Source organism: Carlito syrichta, unplaced genomic scaffold (assembly GCF_000164805.1).
Source record: "Carlito syrichta isolate Samal-C Ts95f unplaced genomic scaffold, Tarsius_syrichta-2.0.1 Scaffold305155, whole genome shotgun sequence".
NCBI lineage: Eukaryota > Metazoa > Chordata > Mammalia > Primates > Tarsiidae > Carlito > Carlito syrichta.
In genome coordinates this window covers 21,084-44,607 of record NW_007249251.1, presented here as the reverse complement: position 1 = coordinate 44,607, position 23,524 = coordinate 21,084, and the positions used below count along the sequence as shown (strand labels likewise).

At 36.7% G+C, this 23,524-nt stretch overlaps 1 protein-coding gene across 1 annotated transcript in view; it reads right to left on the bottom strand.

The window, feature by feature from the left end:
* The window catches only part of PDZD8 (PDZ domain containing 8), a gene marked incomplete at its 5' end in the record, with an annotated part of 117,416 nt that overhangs the window by 72,814 nt on the left and 21,078 nt on the right, over nucleotides 1-23,524 (bottom strand). The window contains one exon of the mRNA XM_008061230.2: nucleotides 8,831-8,953. Coding sequence (XP_008059421.2) covers nucleotides 8,831-8,953 — 123 coding nt within the window. The remainder of the gene's footprint in view (nucleotides 1-8,830; nucleotides 8,954-23,524) is intronic.

Sequence of the window (23,524 nt, the reverse complement as noted above, 5' to 3'; positions counted from 1 at the left end):
GTAATTCTGGCTACTTGGAAAGGCTGAGGCAGAAGGATCGCCGGAGCCCAGCAGGTCGAGGCTGCGGTGGCCGGGAGCGGCCACTGCACTCCAGTCTGGGCGACAGAGTGAGACTCCAACTCAAAAAAAATAAAATAAAATAAAAATTAAAAAAAAATAAAAATAGTTTATCGCTTCAGCCAAAAATAACCAAATGAGTTTAATCAAACTCAATACTAAATTAAACAGAGGAATCACAGAAAAATGCAACCTTAAAATATTTTGAGGCTATAACTTCTAAAACAGGTCCTCTTATAATAAGTTTTAAAATGTCATAATATTAATAGCCTTCCCTACAGAAGAACTAAACATCTCACTATAAAATATGGTCATAATGTTATTTAAAAGATTAAATTCCTTCTTTCCCTTCTGTCAAACTTTCACCTTAAAGTTGCTTTACCTAATATGTGAAATACCATTAAAATAGGCTATGTCATCAAAAGGAATTTAATCATAAAATTAAATGCTCTCCTTTGCCTTACAAAACCAAAGAAAAACTATATATTTCTGGTCCTAGAAGAATGTCAAGGCATAGTGGCATAGTTTTGAGTTTCCCTAAATCACCCCATAAAAAAACAAAAAGCAGTCAGGAAAACAACAGCAAAATTCATCAACGTGTGCAGCAAAATGAAGTGACCAATACTTTATTTAGGTAACAGTAGTGAAGTAGTCACTCAAATTCTCTCACAGTTTGCAATTATAAAAACTAGATAAAAATCATTTAAAAAGCATATTTAAAAACAATGAAAGTCTTCCAAAAGCAGACAGAAGCCTGCTCTGAGGTAAACAATTATTCATCAAAAATTGCAACTGAGCTGGGCTCGGTGGTTCAGCCTGTAATCCTGCGCCTTTGGGAGGCTGAGGGTGAGTGGACTGCCTGAGCCCGCGGGTTCGAGACCCGCCTGGGCAGCAAGACCTCATCTCTACAATAAATCAAAAAAATCAGCCGAGCATGGTAGCGCATGCCTGTAATTCTGGCTTCTCGGAAGGCTGAGGCGGAAGGATCGCCGGAGCCCAGCAGGCGAGGCTGCGGTGGCCGGGAGCAGCCACTGCACTCCAGTCTGGGCGACCGAGTGAGACTCCAACTCAAAAAAAAAAAAAAATTGCAACTGGAAGGAGTACAAATTGCTTTTGGTTTTCTGACCTAAAGACACTATCTAACTTGAACCTACCTCAGGGTTAGGGATGCAGAAAAACAGTGGTGCAGTTTGGACAGCAGAAATCTGAAGCCTTATGGGCTTCTAGTACAAGAAGATAAGAGTGCGAAGCCAGGAAAGAAGCCAGAAATTAGGGGAAATCACTAGAAACAAACAAACCAGAGAGGGTGAGCTCCATCTCTGCTCAAATCACTGGCTGAATGTTAAATATAGAAGCTCCCAGGGCATCAGTCTGAAAAGGCAGCAGTGGGAAGACAGAAGTAAGAACACAGATATAAACTGCTACTGGGAGAATGGGGATGGTGGAAAGAGTAAGGAGATAATGTCTGCAGTTTGGAATAGGCTAACTGTCCACTAGAACATAAAACCAGTAGCTCTCAGAAGAACATAGCAGAATCCAGAGTTGCTACAGCACATTAACTAAAACAGCCAGTTTTCAATTAAAGACAACAGAAAAGTATGAGTCACAGTCAACAGAATAGGCAGTCAATAGAAACTGACATCTAATAGGCTCAGATGTTGGATTTAGCAGACTAAGAATTCAATGCAGCAATTAAACATCAGGCTGGATGTGGTGGCTCATGCCTGTAATCCTAGCACTTTGGGAGGCCAGGGTCTTCAGGCCAGGAGTTCAAGACCAGCCTGGACAACATAGTAAGACCCCGTCTCTACAAAAAAACTAAAAAGTTAGCCAGGCATGATAGTCATTGCACATCTGTAGTCATAGCTACTCAGGTGGCTGATGCAGGAGGATCACTTAAGCTCAGTAGTTCAAGGCTGCAGAGAGACATGATTGTGCCACTGCACTCTTGCCTGGGTGACAGGGCAAGACCCTGACTCAAGAGAGAGAGAGAAAGAGGGAGGGAGAGAGGGAGGGGACACAAGCTTTAAATTCATTAACACACTTTAAATTTATTAACATAAATAGACTGAAAGTAAAAGGTGACAAAGCAAACCCAGTGGTCCACTCCTTATCCACAGGGGATATGTTCCAAGATTCCTCCACTGCATGCCTAAAACCATGGATAGTACTGAATGCTATGTTTTTTTTCTATACAAAAATACCTATAATAAAGTTTAATTTACAAATTAGGCACAGTAAGAGAATAACAACAATAGTAATAAAATAGAACAATTATAACAATATACTGTTCACAATTTCACAAACAGAGATTCATTCTTACCGTAGATCTTTGCTACCTCAGTATAATGATTGCTTTTCTTTCCTTATTAAGTCTGGAACTTTCTTTCACCTTTTCATTTAAAGGAAGCATTTTACAGCCTCTCTTTGGCATATCTGAACTGCCAACATCAGTTGTGCCCTTGTTCTTTGGGGCCATTATTAAGCAAAATAAGGTTTACTTAAACACAAGCACTATAAAACTGAGAAAGTCTATCTGATAACTAAGACAACTAAGTGACTAACCCACAGGAACCATATACATCCCAGGTCGAATAGAGTGATGGGGTGATATGGCACAAGATTTAATCATTCTAACTCAGAATTGTGAACAATTTAAAACTTACAAACTGTTCGTTTCTGGAATTTCCCATTTAATAATTTAAGACTGCAGGTGACTGAGGTAACTGTAACCATGGAAAGCAAAAACAAGGATAAAGAGGACTAGTGTATATATCGTGAAAACAATAAGCACAAAATAAATACCAAGACGAGGAATATTACAAAACAAAGAGGAATCCTTCATGATGATAAAAGGATTGATACATTAAAAAGAAATATGTACCTAATAACCAAACTATATGAATGAGACAAATTCACAGTCATAATTGAATTATTTAAACACATTCCATTCAGTAATTGACAGAACTAGATTCCCCCTTCCCTAGCCAAACAAAAAACAAAACAAAACAAAAATCCAAAACCAGTAAAAATACTGATCTGAATGACAGCACTGGTAGTCCTTGACTGAAACTCGTGCAACAGAATTGTGTCTCTACTTTGCACTCTTCCAATATGTACAATTTTAGTTAAACACTGCTATGTAAAATGCAGACTATCTGTATATTTTCTCGTATAGTTTTGGGAAACATATTAATGCTCTACATATTCAAAAACAAAAATCAATAGGAGACAGCTTGCAGGGGCTCCTGCTGGCTAAATCTGGAACAATTTTGACCACAAAATAATTAAGGACAGTAAATAATTAAAACCATTGAGAAAAACAGGAATTAATGAGTCCAAGTTGACAATAAATAAATGGGGAATAAGGGAGAACTCCTAGTAATAGAATAGCATTGTCACCTGCTGTAGTGTTCTGCATTTGTGTTATATTTAACATTTAAAACTTTTTTTTAAAAAAAGATATAATTTTGTAGGTTGACAGAGATATAACTTTGGAACCCAGTAAAACAAAATAACACCACCAAAGCTACTGAGAAAATACAGATTTTGGAATAGCATGAGTGAAACTCAGTGAAGAACTGACCTTAATTAAAATCTCCTTCTACCTATAAAGAGTGCAGGCTATCCTAAATATGCTGCTTTGGAATACAGTACTCTCACACAATGAAACTTTACAATCCTTGCCTATAGGTGGTTTAGTTACCTATAATCTTAATTCATTTCTTAAAAATGTAACCGATTGATAATATGAGCTCCTAAAAATGCATTCATTACATCATTCAATGTCTTTTACATAAAGATCTGTGAAAAATCTCTATTAGAATTTGGTGCCAGAATTGTTTCTTCTGAAGAACAGGCACAGTTTATCAGAAAATAAGACCTAATTGTATGTGAGGTAATGCATATGTTAACTAGCTTTATTTAGCCATTCCATAATATCTACACATTTCAAAACATAGTGTTATACACATCATATATAGTGTATAAATGTGTGTGTGTGTGTGTGTGTGTGTGTACGTGTGTGTACGTACACTTTTTATTTGTCAGTTTAAAAATAAACTGCTGGGTGCAGTGGCTCATGCCTGTAATCCCAACACTTTGGGAGCCAGAGGCAAGAGGACTGCCTGAGCACAGGGGTTCAAGAACAGCCTGGGTTACTCGGCGAGACCTCGTCTTTATAATAAACCAAAAAATTAGCCAGGTGTGGTGGCATGCACCTGTGGTTCCAGCTACTTGGAAGGCTAAGGTGGAAGGATCACCTGAGTCCAGCAGGTCGAGGCTGCAGTGGTCATGAGCATACCACTGCACTCCAGTGTGGGAGACAGAGTGAGACTCTGACTCAATGAATAAATAAATTAATTAATAGATTAATTAATTAATTTTAGTCTCAGCATGGTGGCTTATGCCCAAAATCCCACCACTTTGGGAGGCTGAGGTGGAAGTATTGCTTCAGCCCAGGAGTTTAAGACTAGCTTAGGTAACTTACATAGTAAGACCCTGTCTCCATAAAAAATTTAACAATAAATTGTTTTTAAAATGAGCACAAGAGTTAAATAATCCATCAAGTTTCATTTGATTGCCAGAAAACTGATCTTCTCTATATAGTTGTTTTCTATCTAGTTTATCCTCTATTTAATAACACATGGGTACAGGCTTTCTTTGTAAAATATCTAAAATTCTTTAAGATAGAAGATGAACTATAACTTATAAATTTCAAAAAACCTAATTGCAACACTAACGTGAAATAATTTAACTTCCTAATAGTAGTACTACAAATACAACAACTGAGTTCATCTGTGGTTTAAAAAAATAAGTTTTCATCAACTCAAACGAAATGTTTGAAATGACTGATTTTTTTTAAATCTTGACAAAAGTACCATTTTAGAACCAATTTTTACAAATAAAATTGCCTACTACTCCCCAAGCTAATGTTTAGGAAATTCAAAACCGTATTTCAGATAATCAGAAAAGAATCTCCCTTTATAGTGTGAGACCCTTTTAAATGAATAAAATTCAAATTCTCACAACCAAGTATGTAAAAAGAACATTGTTTTGTTTAAAGATTTCTTTCTTGATAAATTCTATAATGATTATAATAAGCCATAATAATAAAAGCCCTGTTTAGTTCAGGCTTATTATATGGTAGGCACAGTGGTTTAGTTATCTATCTCTGATCACAGTTACCAGCAAGGTAGCTCCCTTGCCCATTTAACAGATGTGTAACTTGCTTAATGACACAATGTAAGGACACATGGCTAGGACATGAATTCAGTGCTTCCTATAACTCAAGAGCCTATATAATTTCTAATTCATATGAAATAACAAGTATTTTGGGGGGGAGTCCTTCCTCCAAAAAAAAAGAGTACTGTTATTTGTGCTTTCCATTTTCTCTAGTGTCTCTGCTTCAGGGATTACAATAAATCACACAAGATGAATTTATATTCAAAACAAGAATGAAAACTCAAATTAAAATGCTTAGGTTATAAACTTGGAATCTATCTGAACCAAGAGCTCTATTTTTAAACTAAGAAAAAAATTTACAAGAAAAATAATTATGTAACTTAAGATTTTAATGGAAAGATGGAAAAAATGTTCAGACTTCAATATGAAGATAAAAAGACAGGGATGAGTTGAGAATAGTAAACTTATTCTTCCCTTTACAACAACCTAAATAGTACTGAAGCTATGTAAACAGTAACATAGCACCATAACAAGTCACTTTTATGTGTTTGGGTTTATAAGGATAGTGCGCAGAACTCTCTTTAAATTGTGTTTCCATTTCTAAGATTAATATCTATTATCTGGGAAAGGGTGCTGGCTATATAACCCAAGTCTACCAGATTAACTTAAGAATAGACTGATAAAAGGGACTATTTTCTATGCCTTCCCCTTCAACTCAATTATATACTCTTCTAAAAATACTGGCCCTTAATTTTTGACCAAGTGATACAGTCACAAAAACAAACAATATAATGAAGTTTATAGTGAGTAGTTCGGCTGTCACTTTGCCCCTGTCTATTACCATCAACTCAGTTCCCTCCATCTTCACCCCACAAGAATTTTTATTAGTTTCTCATGTATCCTTTCAGAGATTTAATATACAGTTCCTTATTAAAATAAAGCAGGTTACAGGTGTTCCTCAAATTCTTATGCTTTTATTTGTATCATTTATCTCTATTTAACATGACTTTAATAATATTTGGCTATACTTTCTCAATGCCTTATGCAGTCTTTGATTCCTGTAGCAAGGCTTTATGTGAGCAATAACACAGGTAAAGCAAAATAATTACACATAAAGGTGACACCAAAGCTTGTGATTAAATAGCCACAAGCTAACAGACATTTAACAAGCAATCCATAATCCCACCAGCAACACTAAGGCAAATGAACTAGTTTTTTCTAAATACCTAGCATAGTACCCATTACATCTATTTTACTGTACACTTCAGTTCCTTTTACAAAATATACAACATATTTAGTCTTTTTTTGATTAAAAATTTCTTTATCAACCAGACTTTCTGACATGATGCACAATCCTAAGTTACTGAGGACTTAACAATTAAGTATATTATTAGTTTACTCAAAAGTAACCTAACTATTAGCAAGGACACATGTTTTAGATATAAAATATTATCTCTGTACTCAAGTACTTATTATTATTATGGGTTGGAAATAATAAGTGAAAAGTACCAAGTAAGTGGTACAGACGAGTATCATAGAAATGTAGCCTGAGCACAGTATACTTATACTTGAGATGATCAGGAGAGACAGTGGTTCAACTTTTGAGCTGAACCAAGAAAGGTTTCAAGGAGCAGAGGATGGGGTAGGTCAGAAAAATAGTGGAGAGTCAACATAGTGGGCTTGGTCCTCTAAAATACCTAAGCAAGAAATGACAAACTATAGCCCATGGTTGAAATCCAATCCATTTCTGTTTTTGTATGACCAGCAGGCTTTTTTAAATGGTTGAAAAGTATCAAAAGAAAAATATTCCATAACACATAAAAATTATGAAATCTACATACAAAGTTTTACTGACACAGACCCATGCCCATTCATTCACATACTGTCTGTGACTGCTTTTAGAATATAAGGCAGAGTTGTGTAGTTAAACAGACCAGGTGAATCACAGAGCCTAAAATATTTGCTATCTGGCCCTTCAGAAAAAAAGTCTGTCAACCTCTTCTCTTAGAAAGGTCTGTGTGACTGAAGCACTATGAGAAAAGGGCTAGACAAAGGATGATGAGAAAGAAGTTAGAGAGATAAGAGGGACTTCTGGGTCATGGTGAGAGCTTGGGGAAGTTATTAAAGAGTTTTACATAGGAGACTAACAAATTTGCATTTTGAAAAGAGTGTTCTGGTTGTTATATTGGGAACCAGAATATTAGGAGCTAAAGTAAGAAGGCTAGTGTAGTACATAGTATAAGCTATGAATATAGCTTGGACTATGGTACTTGGCAAAGTAAAGTAAGGAGGCTTGGCAGATTATTTCTGAAATCCCTTCCAGTTCTAAATTATTAAGAAGCCACAAGGGTTCAAAGTATGGTTTTGCAACTTTCTTGGATACTTCCAATTATCACAAACAATACTTTTTTTTTTTTGAGTTGAAGTCTCTCTGTTGCCCAGGCTGGAGTGCAGTGGCACACTCATGGCCACCCCAGCATCAACCTGCTGGGCAATGGCAAACCTTCCATCTCAGTCTCCCAAGTAGCCAGAACTACAGGCGTGCAATACCATGCCCAGCTAATTTTTTATTTTATTGTAAAGACAAGGCCTTGCCAACTTACCTGGGCTGGTCTCAAACCCGTGGGCTCAGACAATCCACTCGTCTCAGCCTCCCAAAGTGCTGGGATTACAGGTTGAGCTACCGAGCCCAGCCCGCAAACAACTCAAAAAAACAAAAAACAAAACAAAATTTAAAAACTACTATGCTAAATGACGAAGGCCCTTTGCCTGGCCAAACATTAGTTGGGCTTCTGAATTTTCTCCTAGGCCAATATGTGTGCATCCTGTAAAAGTCCAGTTTTGGCAAAGAACCCTGCTAAGACTGTTTAGCAAGAAAACCCCATCCTTGATATCTGATCATCTTCCACCACCCTCCAGGTGATGCCTGATCACCCTGGCCTGTCTTCAGCAAGAATCCTATTAGGTCATTGGCCAGAATCCCTCCCATTCCTGATGTTTCCTCCCAGTTGTCTTCTATCCACCGACCCCCACACTGTTCTTGGCTATAGGTTCCCACCTGCCCATGCTGTACTCAGAGTAGAGCCCACATCTTTCTCCCCTACTGCAAAAGCCCATTGCAGTGGTCCCTATACCTATCATGATGGACCTGAATAAAGACGTCCTTACTTTGCTTTAAAGCACAAGTATCATTAAATAATTTTATCCTTAATATAGGAACAGCTCTTTAATACATAGAGTATGTTAAAAATAAGACAACAGAGCATTATACCTCTAAAAAGTTTTGGAATGACTGCAGAATAAATGCTACCCCCATTAAAGTACTTTCTAAAATACAGTTTATATTTTTTTATAAGCTGGAAAGGACTACTTTTATGAAATTAAATTTACAATTTAAAAAAGTTTAGATAAATAATACAATTTAAATTAACACAAGAGGGTTCACTTGAGACTTAAAGCTCATTAATAGTTAATATATTTTTTAAATAAATTAAATACTTAATACAAAAGAAGAATAAACACAAATACTGCTTAAGTACATTTCACCACACTTTCTTTCCCATAAGGTAGTAATGACAAAACAACATACCTGCTACATTCTAACAATGTAACTTTAAGACGGCCTTCAGTAAGTGCCCACTGTTGTATATGGATATGCTCTTCATCTTCTTCAAATCCTTGCAAGGTTTGGTATGGAAAAAACGGCTTAAACCTGACAAAAGTAAACATAAGTCTAAATTTCTGAATAATAAAAACCACAGTTTAAAGTTTAGTTCCCATCTTTGTAAACCAGATGGGAAGAGTGTTCCTACAGTACAAGATCAAAATTCAGAATGCATGTTCCATCGAAATAATAAACAGCTCCCTCAGTATCTGTAAGAGATTGGTTCCAGGATCTCCCAAGGATTCCAAACTCCGAGGATGCTCAAGTACCTGATATAAAATAGCACAATATTTGTATATAGCCTATGCATAGTCTCCCATATACTTTGAGTCATCTCTAAATTATTTACAATATCTAATACAATATAAATGCTGTGTAAATAGTCGTTATGCTATATTGTAGGAAATAATGACAAGTAAATTAGTCTGTACATGTTCAGTACAGATAAGTTTTTTTGTTTTGTTTTGTTTTGCTTTAATGTTTTCAAATTAGCAGTTGTTTGAAAACAAGGACATGAAAGCCATGAATATGGAGGCCAACTGTAATAGTGATTAGTACATAATAATGATAATAACAGTATCAACAACAATTTAGCAGCAGTAAAGGTATTTATCAGCAATGTTTACTATTTGCCAGGTAATGTGCTAGATGCTTTATATGCACTATCTAATGCTTGCAACCCTGAGAGGGCAACTGTTCTAGCTCCTCTTTCTAGATGAAAAGAGTGAAGCTTAGAAAGAATTTGTTCAGCCGGGCTCAGTGGCTCAGCCTTTGGGAGGCTGAGGTGAGTGGATAGCCTGAGCCTGCGGGCTTAAGACCCACCTGGGCAGCAAGACCTCATCTCTACAATAAATCAAAAAATCAGCCGGGCATGGTAGCGCGTGCCTGTAATTCCAGCTACTCAGAAGGCTGAGGCGGATGGATCGCCGGAGTCTAGCAGGTCGAGGCTGTGGTGGCCGGGAGCGGCCACTGCACTCCAGTCTAGGCGACAGAGTGAGACTCCAACTCAAAAAAAAAAAAGAAAGAATTTGTTCAACTTTACACAGTAAGTGGCAAAACCAGAATTCAAGCTAGCCTGACTCCATCAAAGCCTGACTACTAACAACTATTTTATAAATTATTCTGGCATTTACGTGGTCATCATTAATATCCTTGTTTTTATGAAGAAGCTTCGCTGAGTTACAAATTGTAGGCTTTAAAAAACGTTTAATTTAAAAAAATACAACTTATACTCTTACATTAAAGCAACAGACAAAGAAAATGAGAGAAAACTGGCTGAAAGCCCTATAGTTTTCAATTCACCCCATATGCTGTTACTAACCATATGACATTTGCTTGCTCTAAAAGTTTTAATGGCTTTCCAATGACCACACACATAAAAAGTTAGTCCAAGGTTTTTGGTTTCACAGTCAAGGTTCACCACAATTAATATTTCAAATTGTATATCCCCTTATATAAACCTTCCAATCTTGAAAGTCACCTGATATACCCAGAAGACCGCATAGGCTTTTTGTACCACCTGTGGAGGTTTTGCCTACTCCTCAAAGCCTGTTCAAATCCCCACTTTCCATACTTGGCTTCAGTCCTAGATCAGAGCAGACCATACATGTTGCTTTCACTCTTCTTATCTTGTAGTCATCTAAACTGCTGTGCATTTATGCCTTAAATGCCTCAAATATAATCTAGTCTCACAATTCTCTTCATCCCTCACATACGTGACAGGATGCCTTGTGTACTATCAGGACCCAAGTATGTGTAGAGCTGATTTATAAACATCCAACACTAAAAATGAAATAAACACATAGAACTTATCAACAGACCAATATAGTTTATACTAAAAGACTCTGATAGAGGGGGAAATGTTGTTTTACATTTTCCCAGCAAACACTATTAAAGAAAACAACTTTTAAGAAACCATAAAGTAGGTACACCAACAATGCTCATGCTTTTCTCCTGTTTCTGAACTAGTGTAGAAAGTGAAAAGCTCCATCAGTTTCTCCATCTACCGCACAAATTTTCATTTCAAGTCATTTGATTCAGATAGACTGACACCAAATTTTTAGAGGGAAAAAAGATAGGAACTAAATGTATCATATCAATACAGTGTAGTTGAGTACTATTAGCACACAGTCCTTATGATTCTGTTACTCTGTAAAAATTTACAAATACCACTATATACACAAGAAATTTTGACATTAATAATTCAAGTTACTTAGATCACAGCTACTTTAAGAATGTAAAAAGCACTTTGGGAGGCTGAGGTGAGGAGACTGCCTAAGCCCACGGGTTCGAGAACAGTCTGGGCAACTTGGTGAGACCTCATCTCTACAATAAATCACAAAATTAGGTGGGCACAGTAACGTGCACATGTAGTTCTGGCTACTTGGAAATCTGAGGTAGAAAGATCACCTGAGCCCAGCAGGTTGACGCTGGGGTGGCCATGAGCATGCCACTGAACTACAGTCTGGATGACAGAATAAGACTCCAACTCAAAAAAAAAAAGAGAGACTTAACATTTCTTGTCAAGTATAAAATCAAAATTCAATTAAAAATTTTTCATTAGAGAAATTTTTGGAGTATATGTTATATGTTGTAAAGTCTAATTTGGGTTTATTAGTGCCTAGGGGAATTTTGCTAAGAGTGCTTATGCACAAAAATATATTAAAATCAGAAAAATGTGTTCTGATTTAAATGAATACACTAAACAGTGTGATAAAGTTGTAAGTAAGCCAATAAACAGAATCCACATATTAACCTTACTAAAGAACAGCATATAAAAAAGCCACCTATTTAAGAAAATCTACAAAAATTTGATAGGAAAGCTAAGTCTGTGGTATCTGAGCCTTCTGTCTCCCAAACAAGCTCAGAGAGGCAGAGACTCCACTCCAGATTGCTGCTGCCAAAAACACAGGGCTCCCCTCATCCCCCATTCCAGCGGGAGGGTGTCCTCCCTAAGAGGACGAAGACATCAGTATTTCTCAACCAGCCTCAGCTACCTGCTACCAAGGCTAAATTCCAGGCAAGTATGGTCTAGAGGTGGGGGCTCCCTTTGTCTACCTCAGTCCCACTTGTGGAATGGAAGATCCACCTTAGGCACAGTTCACTGAGAATACTGGAGTCCTGACTGTCCTGGTTCGTGAGGCATTGGTTCCATGGTGGAAAAGGCAAGCCAAGAAGACCTCAGACTGCTCAGCTTCTAGAGTTATGGTGTCACCTCATGGGAAGTCTGCCAGTGTCTGCACCACTGGCTCTAGAGACCTGGCTCAGGTATTTTGTTGAGTGGAAGGAGAGGGAGAGGCAGGTCAGAGAACAGGTTATCTCCGAATCTCTTCCCAAAGGAACTAACTTCATGTACAACAGACTAAGAAGAAGCTCAAACCAAAAGGCACTACTGAGAACAATGGAGACTGTGGTGAAGGAACTGGGAGGAGATTCATGGATTTAATTTATTAGATATATCCTAGACGGTAAGTTGCGGAGTTTGCAGGAAAGAACCAGAAAATAAGAGAGCTGCAAGTAGCCTTCCTGTGGTCAGAACAAATATCAAACACTGACCTAAAAAACTATTCCAAAAGGAGCCACAATTTGATGGGCTTGTGGAACACAATAGGTACAAAATGAGGCACCACAGGAGGGCATACAGCACTAAAACAATCCAGGCAGTCACTGGAAGACAAGTAAGCAAATAACAAGCCCTAAGGAAGGGAAGACCATCTGCATCAGTATACCAGCTAGCATTGTTGTAAGAGGTTGCGTTTGGCTTCTGTGAATTTTTTTTTTAACATTTGTGGTAGAGTTTAATAGGGTGGTACATGTACATCATCTGTAGTATAGTAGATATCTAAAAATTAAAAAAAATTTTTTAAATGACACAAAATAATTGTACATATTTATGGGGTACTTAGTAGTGTTTTGATTCTTTCAACGTGTTTGCCCATTTCGTGATGGGTGATTTACAATGATCTAAAATGTCTAGTGTCTCACACAAAAATTATGAGACATTCAAAGAAACAGAAAAGTATGACCCATGCAGCAGAAAAAAAGAAACACAAACTACCTGTGAGAGTGACCAGAAGTTAGGTTCAACAGAAATACACTTCAAAATACCCAATTATAAATATATATACACACACACACACAAAGGCATGATTAAAGAACTAAGAGGGAGATATTATGGCAATTGTCACATTAAGTAGAGAGTCTCAATAAAGAAATAGACATTATAAAAAAAAAAAAGAAACAAGTGGAAATTTTGGAGTTGAAATATACAATAACTGGAAAAAAAATTCACCCAGAAGAACTCTCAACAGTAGACTTGAACTGACAGAAGAGAGAATTAGTGAATATGCAGATAGAATTGCAGAGGTCATACAAGTCAAAAAATAGAGAGAAAAAAGAATGCAGAAAAATGAACTGACCTTTAGAGAAATGTGTGGCACCATTAAGCACATCAATAAACACTTAATGGGAGAACCAGAAGGAGAAAATAAAAAGAGAGAACCAGAAAAAATATTCCAAGAAATAAGGCAGCCAGTAGGCCCTGAAGCCACAAAGACCATATGTTATACGATTCCATTCATATGAAAATCCAGAATACAAAAATCTATAGAGACAGAAAGTACATCAGTGGTTATTTAGGGTTAAGTATAGGTAAAGGTGGGTGGGTGATAGCTAAAGGTTATGGGTTTTCTTTTCGAGGTGATTAAAACATTCTAAAATTGACTGTGGTGATGGTTGCACATACAAGGGGTGAACTCCAAAAAACCCAGAATTATCTTTTGAAGGGTAGTGTACAGGATTCCCCTACTAGGTAAGTTTTCTAGGAACCCATCAACATCAGTGTACTAGATAGCATTGTGAGAGGCCACGTTTGGTTTCAGAGAATTTTTTTTTGGAGAGTCTTGAAACACATTTGCCCATTTCATGATGGGTGATTTACAAGCACACCTGCCCACACAGTACTCAACAGTTTTTGACCAAAAATGGCATGGCACCTGTGCCCCATCCTCCCTATTCACACACTCTCACCCCAAGCGACATTTTTTTGTTTCCCTGGATGAAAAAAGTCCTCAGAGGGAAACGTTTTGCCAATGTGGATGTGGAAGAGGTAAAAAAAAAAAAAAATGGCAGAAGCACTAAAAGGCATCAAAACTGATGAGTTCAAAAACTGTTTTGAGCAGTGGAAAAAGTGTCTCAATAGGTGTACTGCATCAAACGGAGAGTACTCTGAAGGTGACTAAAGTATATGTATGTAAGAATAAATAGACAATTTTTACAAATAAATTCCAGATTTCTTTGGGGGCCCCTCAAATATGTGAATATACTAAAAACAACTGAATTGTAAAGCTTTAAATAGGTAAGCCATATGGAGTATCAATTATATTTCAATATGGTTGTTAAAAAGAAAACCAACAACCAGCTACCCAGAAATAATTTTTCTTGTCACGGCTTTGATAGATGAATATTTGGTCATAATTATCTGATTAAATAATAAACAAAACCAGAAATGACACAGCTCTATTAAAACAAATTATAGCCTCCTTTAACATTTATAAAAAAACAAACATTTATTGAATGGCTACCATACAAGATGTTGAATGTAAAAAGCACTTTATATTTATTTGCTCACTTAATCCTTACAACAACCTTCAAACTAGGCATTCGTGCAGTGTACATAAAGAAGCAGTCTTTGAGCTCTCATACCCAGTAAATGCTAGAGCCAACACTAGAACCTGACTTAGTATGCTGAGGCTTCTTTAACAGAATATACACTGGCAGGCTCTGGAGGCTGGAAGTCCAAGACCAGGGTATGGGCAGGGTTGGTTTTTGGTGAGGTCTCACTCCTTGGCTTAGAGATGGGTGACTGTCTTCTCACTGTGTCCTCTCATAGCCTTTTCTCTGTGTGCATATTTCTATCTCTTCCACTTGTTTTACTGGATTCCAGCCCACTCTTACAATCTAATTTAATCTTCACTATCAGCTCTTTAAAGGCCCTATCTCATAGTTACACTGAGGGTTGGGGTTTCAACAGATGAATTTTGAAGGGGGACACAATTCAGTCCAAAACAGAACTCAAGTATAACCCAGAGCCTGGTCTACAGCCCCTAAGGCTGATTTGATTACCACCCTGTTTTCTGTTGGAATACATGTTCTAAACCCAGTCTGAAGGTTTCTGACAAAGGAGGCTGGCTCGTGCTTTCACATACTTGATCCTCACAATAACATGGTATGGCATGAGTTGCAAATCATTTCCTCATTTCACACAAATATGGAAACAGGTTCAAGGAGAACAAAAAGACTGCTGAAACTATATCCTTTTATTAAAAAGTTACATGACTATATATGCCTGCAAAATGATGACATAAAGCAAGAATGAAGAAAGTGATCCAGAAAATAGTGGATCCGAAACAAGAGATTAATGATGTCCTAAACCATGACCAGTGTGTAATATGCTAAGAAAAAGCTCCAGTTTGGGGCAGGTGACGAAAGCTCCAAGAAGGAAATCTCCAACAAATAAGAGAAAGTAAATAAGATAGGCAGAAGGAATAAGTAAGGGGAGAGGTACCTTGAAACTGTGGTTGAGGCAATTTTGTAAGAGAATAAAAAAGAATTCAAACCAAACTCAAGGAACATATAGCACTGAATGGCACCAAGGCCAAGAAGTTGGAATACAGAGAAGGAAACATAAACCTACATATTAGGCAAGTCTGTAATTAACATTTATATTGAAAAAAATATAAAAACACAAGAAAAACTTAACTATGAACAGAACATAAATGTTATCAATTATATAAAAATAAGGATGTAGTTCAATGAATGAATTGAAAATAGTCATAAAATTATATTGAGAAAAGGCAGAAGAGGAGGTAAGAGGGGGAATTAGCTAAATGTTCATCTATCTTATAAAGTCAGTCAATCCACAATGTCTAAAGTTGTTGACTCAAGAATAGCAGTATGGTACTATTTAGTAACACAGAGGTAGCACCATAATTATCAGTATAGCTAACATTTATTGCATACTTAGCATGTAAAAGGCACTGTTTGTTAACCTAATTCCCACAACAAACTCTGAGATAAGTATTATAATTAGTCCCATTTTGCAGATGAGGGAACTAAGACATAGTGAGGTTAAGATGCTCAAGGATATACAGCTAGTAAGTTGTAGAACCAATATAAGAATCTAGGTAGTCTAGCTCCAGATTCTGTGCTCTTAACCAACGCTCTTTAAAGGTTATTAAAAATAGAAGTACATAGTTACAAGTGGTTGCTTCTGAAAGAGATTGGGTTAGGGCATGAAAATAGAGAGGCAACTGCTCATTTTCTTTATAAGTCTTTTTTTTTTCTTTGTAAGTCTTTATATTTGATTTTTAAAGTGTATGCACATTAAGTAAAATGAAAAGACAGACAAGCCAAATGCTGGAGAATATGAAAGTGCTGGTGTCAACTGTTATAATTACTTTGAAAACTGTGCAGGGCAAGCTTCTCGGGTCCCCTCTCACTGTGGGAGCTTTTCTGTCCTCTTAATAAATCCCACTTTCTCAAAAAAAAGGAAAGAAAAGAAAACCGTGCAGCAATATCTATGAAACCTAAAGAGAAATATACCCTGTAATTCAGCAATCCCACTCTTAGATATATCCAACAGAAATGTACACAAAATTTCACGAAGACATATGTAAGAATATTCATAACAACACTATCCACTGTTCATTAACAAAATGGATAGACTGAGGTATATTCACAGAGTGGAATACTACACAACAAATATAATGAACAAAATACATCTATATTATATATATTATATTATAGCAACAGTATGGATTAGTCTCACAAACATATCACTGAGCTATAGAAGCTAGACCAAAAAATTAGTGCATACAGCATGATTCAATTTATATAAAGTTCAAAAACAGCAACCCCTACCAAACAAACAAAAGCAGTGGTGTTAGAAGTCAGGATAATAGTTACTTTTAGGCAGAGCAGGAGAGGGTGGCATATGAGGGGCTTTTTAATTGCTGGTAATATTCTACTGATTATGTTGAATGCTGACTTCATGGGTCTGTTCACTTTGTAAAAATTCATTGAGCTAAATTTTTATGATTAATACACTTTCAGGTGACGAATTATACCTTAATAAAAGTTTAAAGAAAAAAACATGTTTAATTTTTAAATGTGCATTACTTTAGTAAAATGTTAAAATACATATTTAAATGTTATACGTACAAGAGAAGCCAAGCCTTCTTCTCATTTGTGAACCTGAGAGAATTTTTTGTAACATCTAAAATGTTTAACATGACTCTTCAAGTTTGCTAAAACGTTTAACATGACTCTTCAAGTTTGCTCTACAAGGACCCTGAATGCCAGCTGGGAACATCTCCATCATATGGCAGCAGTAAAACTGTTTGCAAACACTATGATCTTTAGAGAGAAAGCATTTGCTATAAAACCAACACAAAAATATGCTGAGGTCTAGATCTACTCTTAACCTCAGCTGGGCTTTTGTGTTCTTGTCCAAGTGATAAATCTGCTAGTTTTCAGATCCATAACAATGAAAGTGACAAAAGGACATGGCTGTCTCAATGCATAGTAACCCTTCTACCTCTAGAAATATTCATGCAAAGGCTAGAAAAAGATTTGTCAAGGAGAGATGATGGTGTTATGAAAAGAACACAAAATTTAGAATCATATAAATATGGACTGAAGTCCCAACTTTATCACTTACAAAGTAGGTGATTTTAGCAAGGTTTTTGATCTTAACCTTCAGTTTCTTGTTCAAAGGGAGGGAGGGGACTATTACAAGAGGGACCCCCCCCAAAATCTGGAATTTATTTATAAAGAATTGTGAATTTATTCTTACATGTTTCAACTTTAGTCACCTTCAAAGTACTATGTTTGATGCAACACACCTATAGAGACACTTTTTCCACTGCTCAAAACAGTTTTTGAACTCATCAATTTTGATGCCTTTTAGTGCTTCTGTCATTTTTGTTACAACTCTACCACATCAGCAAAACGATTCCCCTTGAGGATGTTTTTCATCTGAGGAAACAAAAAAAGTCACTAGGGCGAGACTGGGTAAATAGTAAGGGTCAGGCATGGGGGTCATGACATTTTTTTGGTCAAAAACTGCTGAACACTCAGTGCTGAATGGGCAAACATATTGAAAGAATCTAAAAAAAAATAAAAAATTTCACTGAAGCTGTATGCAGCCTCTCACAAAAACTCTAGCTGGTACACTGATACTGATGAGTTCCTAGAAAACTCACCTAGTAGGGGAAACCTGTACTACAAGGGCCTGACCTCCAAAAAATAATTATGGTTTCTGGGGGGTCCCTGGCCTCATAAATGCTCTTTGTTACCTATGGAAGGATGAGGTAAGATTCATTTATATGCCAGCACCTTTTAAACTATAAGATAGCATATAAATGTTATCTGCTGAACAAAAAAAGAATTCTTAAACTTTAAGGAAAATTCAATTACATAACCTCTGAGGTATCTTCCAACTTAGTTTAAGATTCTGCCTCATACTTAGAACCACATGTTCTTTCCTCCACATCCATATATTGAGACCTCAATTTATGGCACATGTAAAACACTCTAAGGCTTTAAGAGAAAACATTCTTTTTTAAAGCAACTTTTTTCTACATAATGCTCAATAAAATGAATTTTGTCAATTAACGAGTGAACAGGAGAGATGAAAGGGAATCTTAACACATTATCCAGGTCAACCTCATCATTTTCCACAAGTATACAAAGGCCTGAAAAGTGAAGTGATTTGCCTACATGACTAGTTATCAGCAGACCCTGGAACTAAGCCTGCTTCCTAATGCTTTGTATTCCTATACTAATACTTACATAGCATTTATGTGCTGGCACTGTTCTAAGAGTTTTACATATATTATTAACTCACTTTATTTTTACAACATGCAAGTGAGAGTATTTTTTTATTTTTAATTGACAAAAACTCACATAGAGTTATCATGTACAACATGCAATGTTCAACTACATATACACCATGGAATGACTAAATTGAGCTAACTGACATGCACTACTTCACATATTTTTTGTGGTAAGAACACCTCAAATCTACTCTCTTAGCAATTTTCAATACAAGACCATAGTTATTAACTGTAGTCACCATGTTATACAATAGATCTCTTGAATGTATTCCTCCTATCTAGTTGAAAGCTTGTATCCTTTAACCAACAGGTACCTCCATGTATCTCATATCCCTAGCCCCTGGTAAACACCATTTTACTCTATCATACAGGTTCAACTTTTTTAGATTCCACTTTTAAGTAGAAACATGTAGTGTTTGTCTTTCTGTGCCTGGCTTATTTCACTTAGCATGTTTGTTCTCCGTGTTTAAGTTGTCACAAACGATAGAATTTCCTTCTTTTTAAAGACTAAATACTATTTTCTTTATCCATTCATCTGTTGATGAGCACAGATTTATTCTGAATCTTGGCTGCAATGAATGTGGGAGTGTAGGTATAGCTTCAACATATTGATTTCATTTCCTTTGGAAAAACAACCAGTAACAGGATTGCTGGACCATATGCAGTTCCATCTTAAATTTAAAAAAAAAATTTTTTTTTTAAGTTGGTCTCTCACTCTATCACCTAGGCTGGAGAACAGTGGCATGATTACAGCTCACCTCAGCCTCCAGCTCTCAGGCTCAGGCAATCTTTCCCCTCCGCCTCAGCCCCCCGAGTAGTTGAGACTACAGACATGCCACCAGGTCCAACTAGTTTTATTATTTTTTGTAGAGAGGAGGTTTCTCTTATATTGCCTAGGCTGGTCTCAAACTCCTGGGTTCAAGCAATCCTCTTACTTTGGCCTCCCAAAGTGCTGGGGTTACAGGCATGAGCCACTGCATCTGACCCACTTTTAACTTTTTTGAGAAATCTCTATACTATTTTTCATAATGGTTGTACCAATTTATATTCCCATCAACAGTGTATATGGATTCCGTTTTCTTCACATCCTCTTGAGAGAGTATTTCTACAGAGAAATTTTTCTAGAGGCAATATTGCTGACTCAAAGAGAAAACAAGTTAAAATTATCCTCTAAAAAACTGGACCACTTTTATTTTTGTTTTTATTTTTGAGTCAGGGTCTTACTCTGTCACCCAAGCTGGAGTGCACTGGCATGGATCATGGCTCACAGCACCCTCAAACCTCTAGGCTCAAGCAACCCTTCTACCTCAGTCTCTCAATTAGCTGGGACTTCAGATGTGAGCCATCACTACAGGAAAATTTTTTTATTTTTTGTAGAGATGAGGTCTTGCTGTGTTTTCCAGCCTGGTCTCCAACACCTAGACTCAAGTAACTCTTCCACCTTGGTCTTCCAAAGTGCTGGGATTACAGATGTGAGCCACCACACTCAGCCTGGACCACTTTTAAAAAGTTGCATAGGAAAGGTATGCACACACATCCATTAGAACGGCTAATATCAGAATGAAACATAATAGCAAAAAGGAGGGATCAGCAGTTGCAGGACACTGCCAGGGAAAGGAGGGAGGGGAGACAGGTAACAACACAAAGAGTACCTGATCCTAAACCAGGGGAAGCAAGGACCAGTTGAAGGTCCACACTTCACATGCACATACATTACTTATGTATCTAATCTTGACTTGTTCCCTATGCCTCTATAATAAAATAAATTAAAATAAAATAAAATAAAAGTAAAATGTTAAGAAGAATGTATGTCAAACAGAACTCTCATACATTGCTGGTTAGAATGTAAAATAACACAACCCTTTGGAAAACAATTTGGCAGTTTCTAAAAGGCTAGCCATACACCCACCATACCTGTCATTCTACTCCTATATATTTACATGAGAAATGAAAACATTTGTTCACATAAAGGCTTGTGCGTGAATGCTCATAGTAGCTTTATTTGTAATAGCCAAGTGTCAGAAACAATCCAAATAGACACAAGCAAGTGGCTAGACAAAAAGAAATATATCTACATAAAGGAATACCACTCAACAATAAAAAGGAACAAACTACTGATACTCATAACATGGATGAATCTCAAAATCATTGTTGAAAGAAGCTAGACCATCTTACACACTGCATAATTTCATTCATATAAAATTCTAAAAAGTGCTACTGCAATAGAAAACAGAAGAGTGACTATTTGGGATGGGAGTGAAAGAAGAGGTAGATTATAAAGAAGCACAGGAAAACCTTGGAAGTGATGGAAGTGTTGGTTACCTTGATTGAGGTGAAATTTCATGTGTATTTGGTTTATTCACATCAATTTTACCTCAATAAAATTATTTTTTTAAAAAGGATGGTACATAAGTGCCTAATAAGTCCTAATACACTGCTGTTTTTACTAAAACACATTTCTTACTGGATATTTACATTATATATTCTGTATAATTTCTATGAAATCAGAATATCTTCCTTTTAATGATTTATACAAAGTCAATGCTAATGTTAATAATGGGCTCTCTGTTAAGTTTTTTTAGATATCTAACATCTAAGACTTTTAAAATAATGTCTCTTGTCTTCCAAACTACCTTGTCTATTTTATGATGCTGAGTAAAATATAAAGGAGTCAATATAATTGCTCGGTAATTCTATCAATACTGCCTTGGAGTCCTACAGGGAATGAAAACCAATATTAATGGCAATGACCTAGCCAGTGCAATTTGATGGTTCTCAAATTTTCGTGACATTTCACAGGGAGAGCAAAAGCAAGTACACATGATTAAAAGATCAACTAATCTGTTCTAATAAAAAAAAAAAAATCGATGCTAGTTCATTATAGGGAACACTATAAACTAGTCATTTATGAGAATTTACACCTTGATGTTTGTTATTTGGGATTCTTAAAAATGATGTTAAGCTAGATGTTGAAGAATTATTAATTTTTTAGGGTATGATAGTGAGATTGTACTTTTCTTTAAGACACAGACATATTATGTCTAAAGTTTGTTTCAAAATAATTGAAGGAAAAGTGTGTGGTGAGATATAGATGAACAAGAGTGGCTATAAGTTAATGACTGGCTATGGGTAAAGCAGGGTGGGGTTGGCATTTCATTGACTAATTCTCTTGACTTCTGAATAAGTGAATATTTCCAGAATGAAGAAATAGAAGAGGTTTGTTCTGTATACTAAAACAACCTGGTTTCTGTCTTCCCATTTCTTTTCTCTTTCTATAGCTTCCCTTAGCAACATCATTTGCATTCACTGCTTTTTTTTATCACAATTCCATAAATCAATACCTAAAAATGAATTAAATACCCTTTCTTCAAACTTGCTCCTACTCTCCTGCTTTCTCTTACTGGGACCACCAATTTCATAGACACTTGGAAACCCGGAAGTTACCTTTTACTCCTCCCTGCTTCTCACAACCAATGAGTTCTACCCCCATACCCTGCCCTACATTTACTGTTAAAATGTCTCTTCCACTGTTCTTCTGTGTTCCTCATTGGCCTGGTTCAGGTTTTCACTGATTACTCAAAATGTTAAGATTTCTATATGTTTACTTTTCTTTAAAGAGTATTTTTTTTTACTAAAAACAAAGTCTTAATTTTTTCTTTTTTAAATAAAAAGCTACTTCATGGGACTATTACAAAGATTTAGAATTCACACATGTGATGTCCCTGGTAGAGTTTCTGGCATGTAATAAGCACATAACTTGGGTTTCCTTCTCTTCTCTATGTTCAAGTATTATCAAACTGGCTTCCTCATTGTATCCCTAAAGATCTTACAATGACCTGATTCTGTTCCTTGGTGATTTCTACCTACAATATACTTCCAAACCACCATTCTTTAACAGTTAGCTCAAGTGTCATCTCATCCCTTTAAGAAACAGGCTTACTAGAAAGAAAGAAAGGAAGGAAGGAAGGAAGGAAGGAAGGAAGGAAGGAAGGAAGGAAGGAAGGAAGAAAGAAAGAAGGAAGGAAGGAAGGAAGGAAGGAAGGAAGGAAGGAAGGAAGGAAGGAAGGAAGGAAGGAAGGAAGGAAAGGAGGGAGGGAGGGTCGGTCTCCAACACCTAGACTCAAGTAACCCTTCCGCCTTGGTCTTCCAAAGTGCTGGGATTACAGATGTGAGCCACCGCACACAGCCTGGACCATTTTTTAAAAGTTGCATAGCAAAGGTATGAACACACATCTATTAGAATGGCTAATATCAGAATGAAACACAATAGCAAAAAGGAGGGAAGGAAGGAAAGAAGGAAAGAAAGAAGGAAAGAGGCCTACTTGAGAATAGAGAGACCAAAGTTAGATGTTCAGAGACTGCAAGAATATTTCAGAGGCTCAGGAATGCACACACCACTATATCCTTCCTAAGGAAGGGAACAGACAAGCAGCTGTAAACATGCAATTGGGAGACCTGTGTGGTTTTGCCTTTCAGTCTGACAGTCTTGGTTTCTCTAACATTAGGAACTAGCAAGCACATGCATTCTCCAAATTCTCCTAAAGCAATATACAAACAGGGAGTGATCATTTTCTTTTTTTTTTTTTCTTTGAGTTGGAGTCTCACTCTGTCACCCAGACTGGAGTGCAGTGGCCGCTCCCGGCCACCGCAGCCTCGACCTGCTGGGCTCCGGCGATCCCTCCGCCTCAGCCTTCTGAGTAGCCGGAATTACAGGTATGCGCTG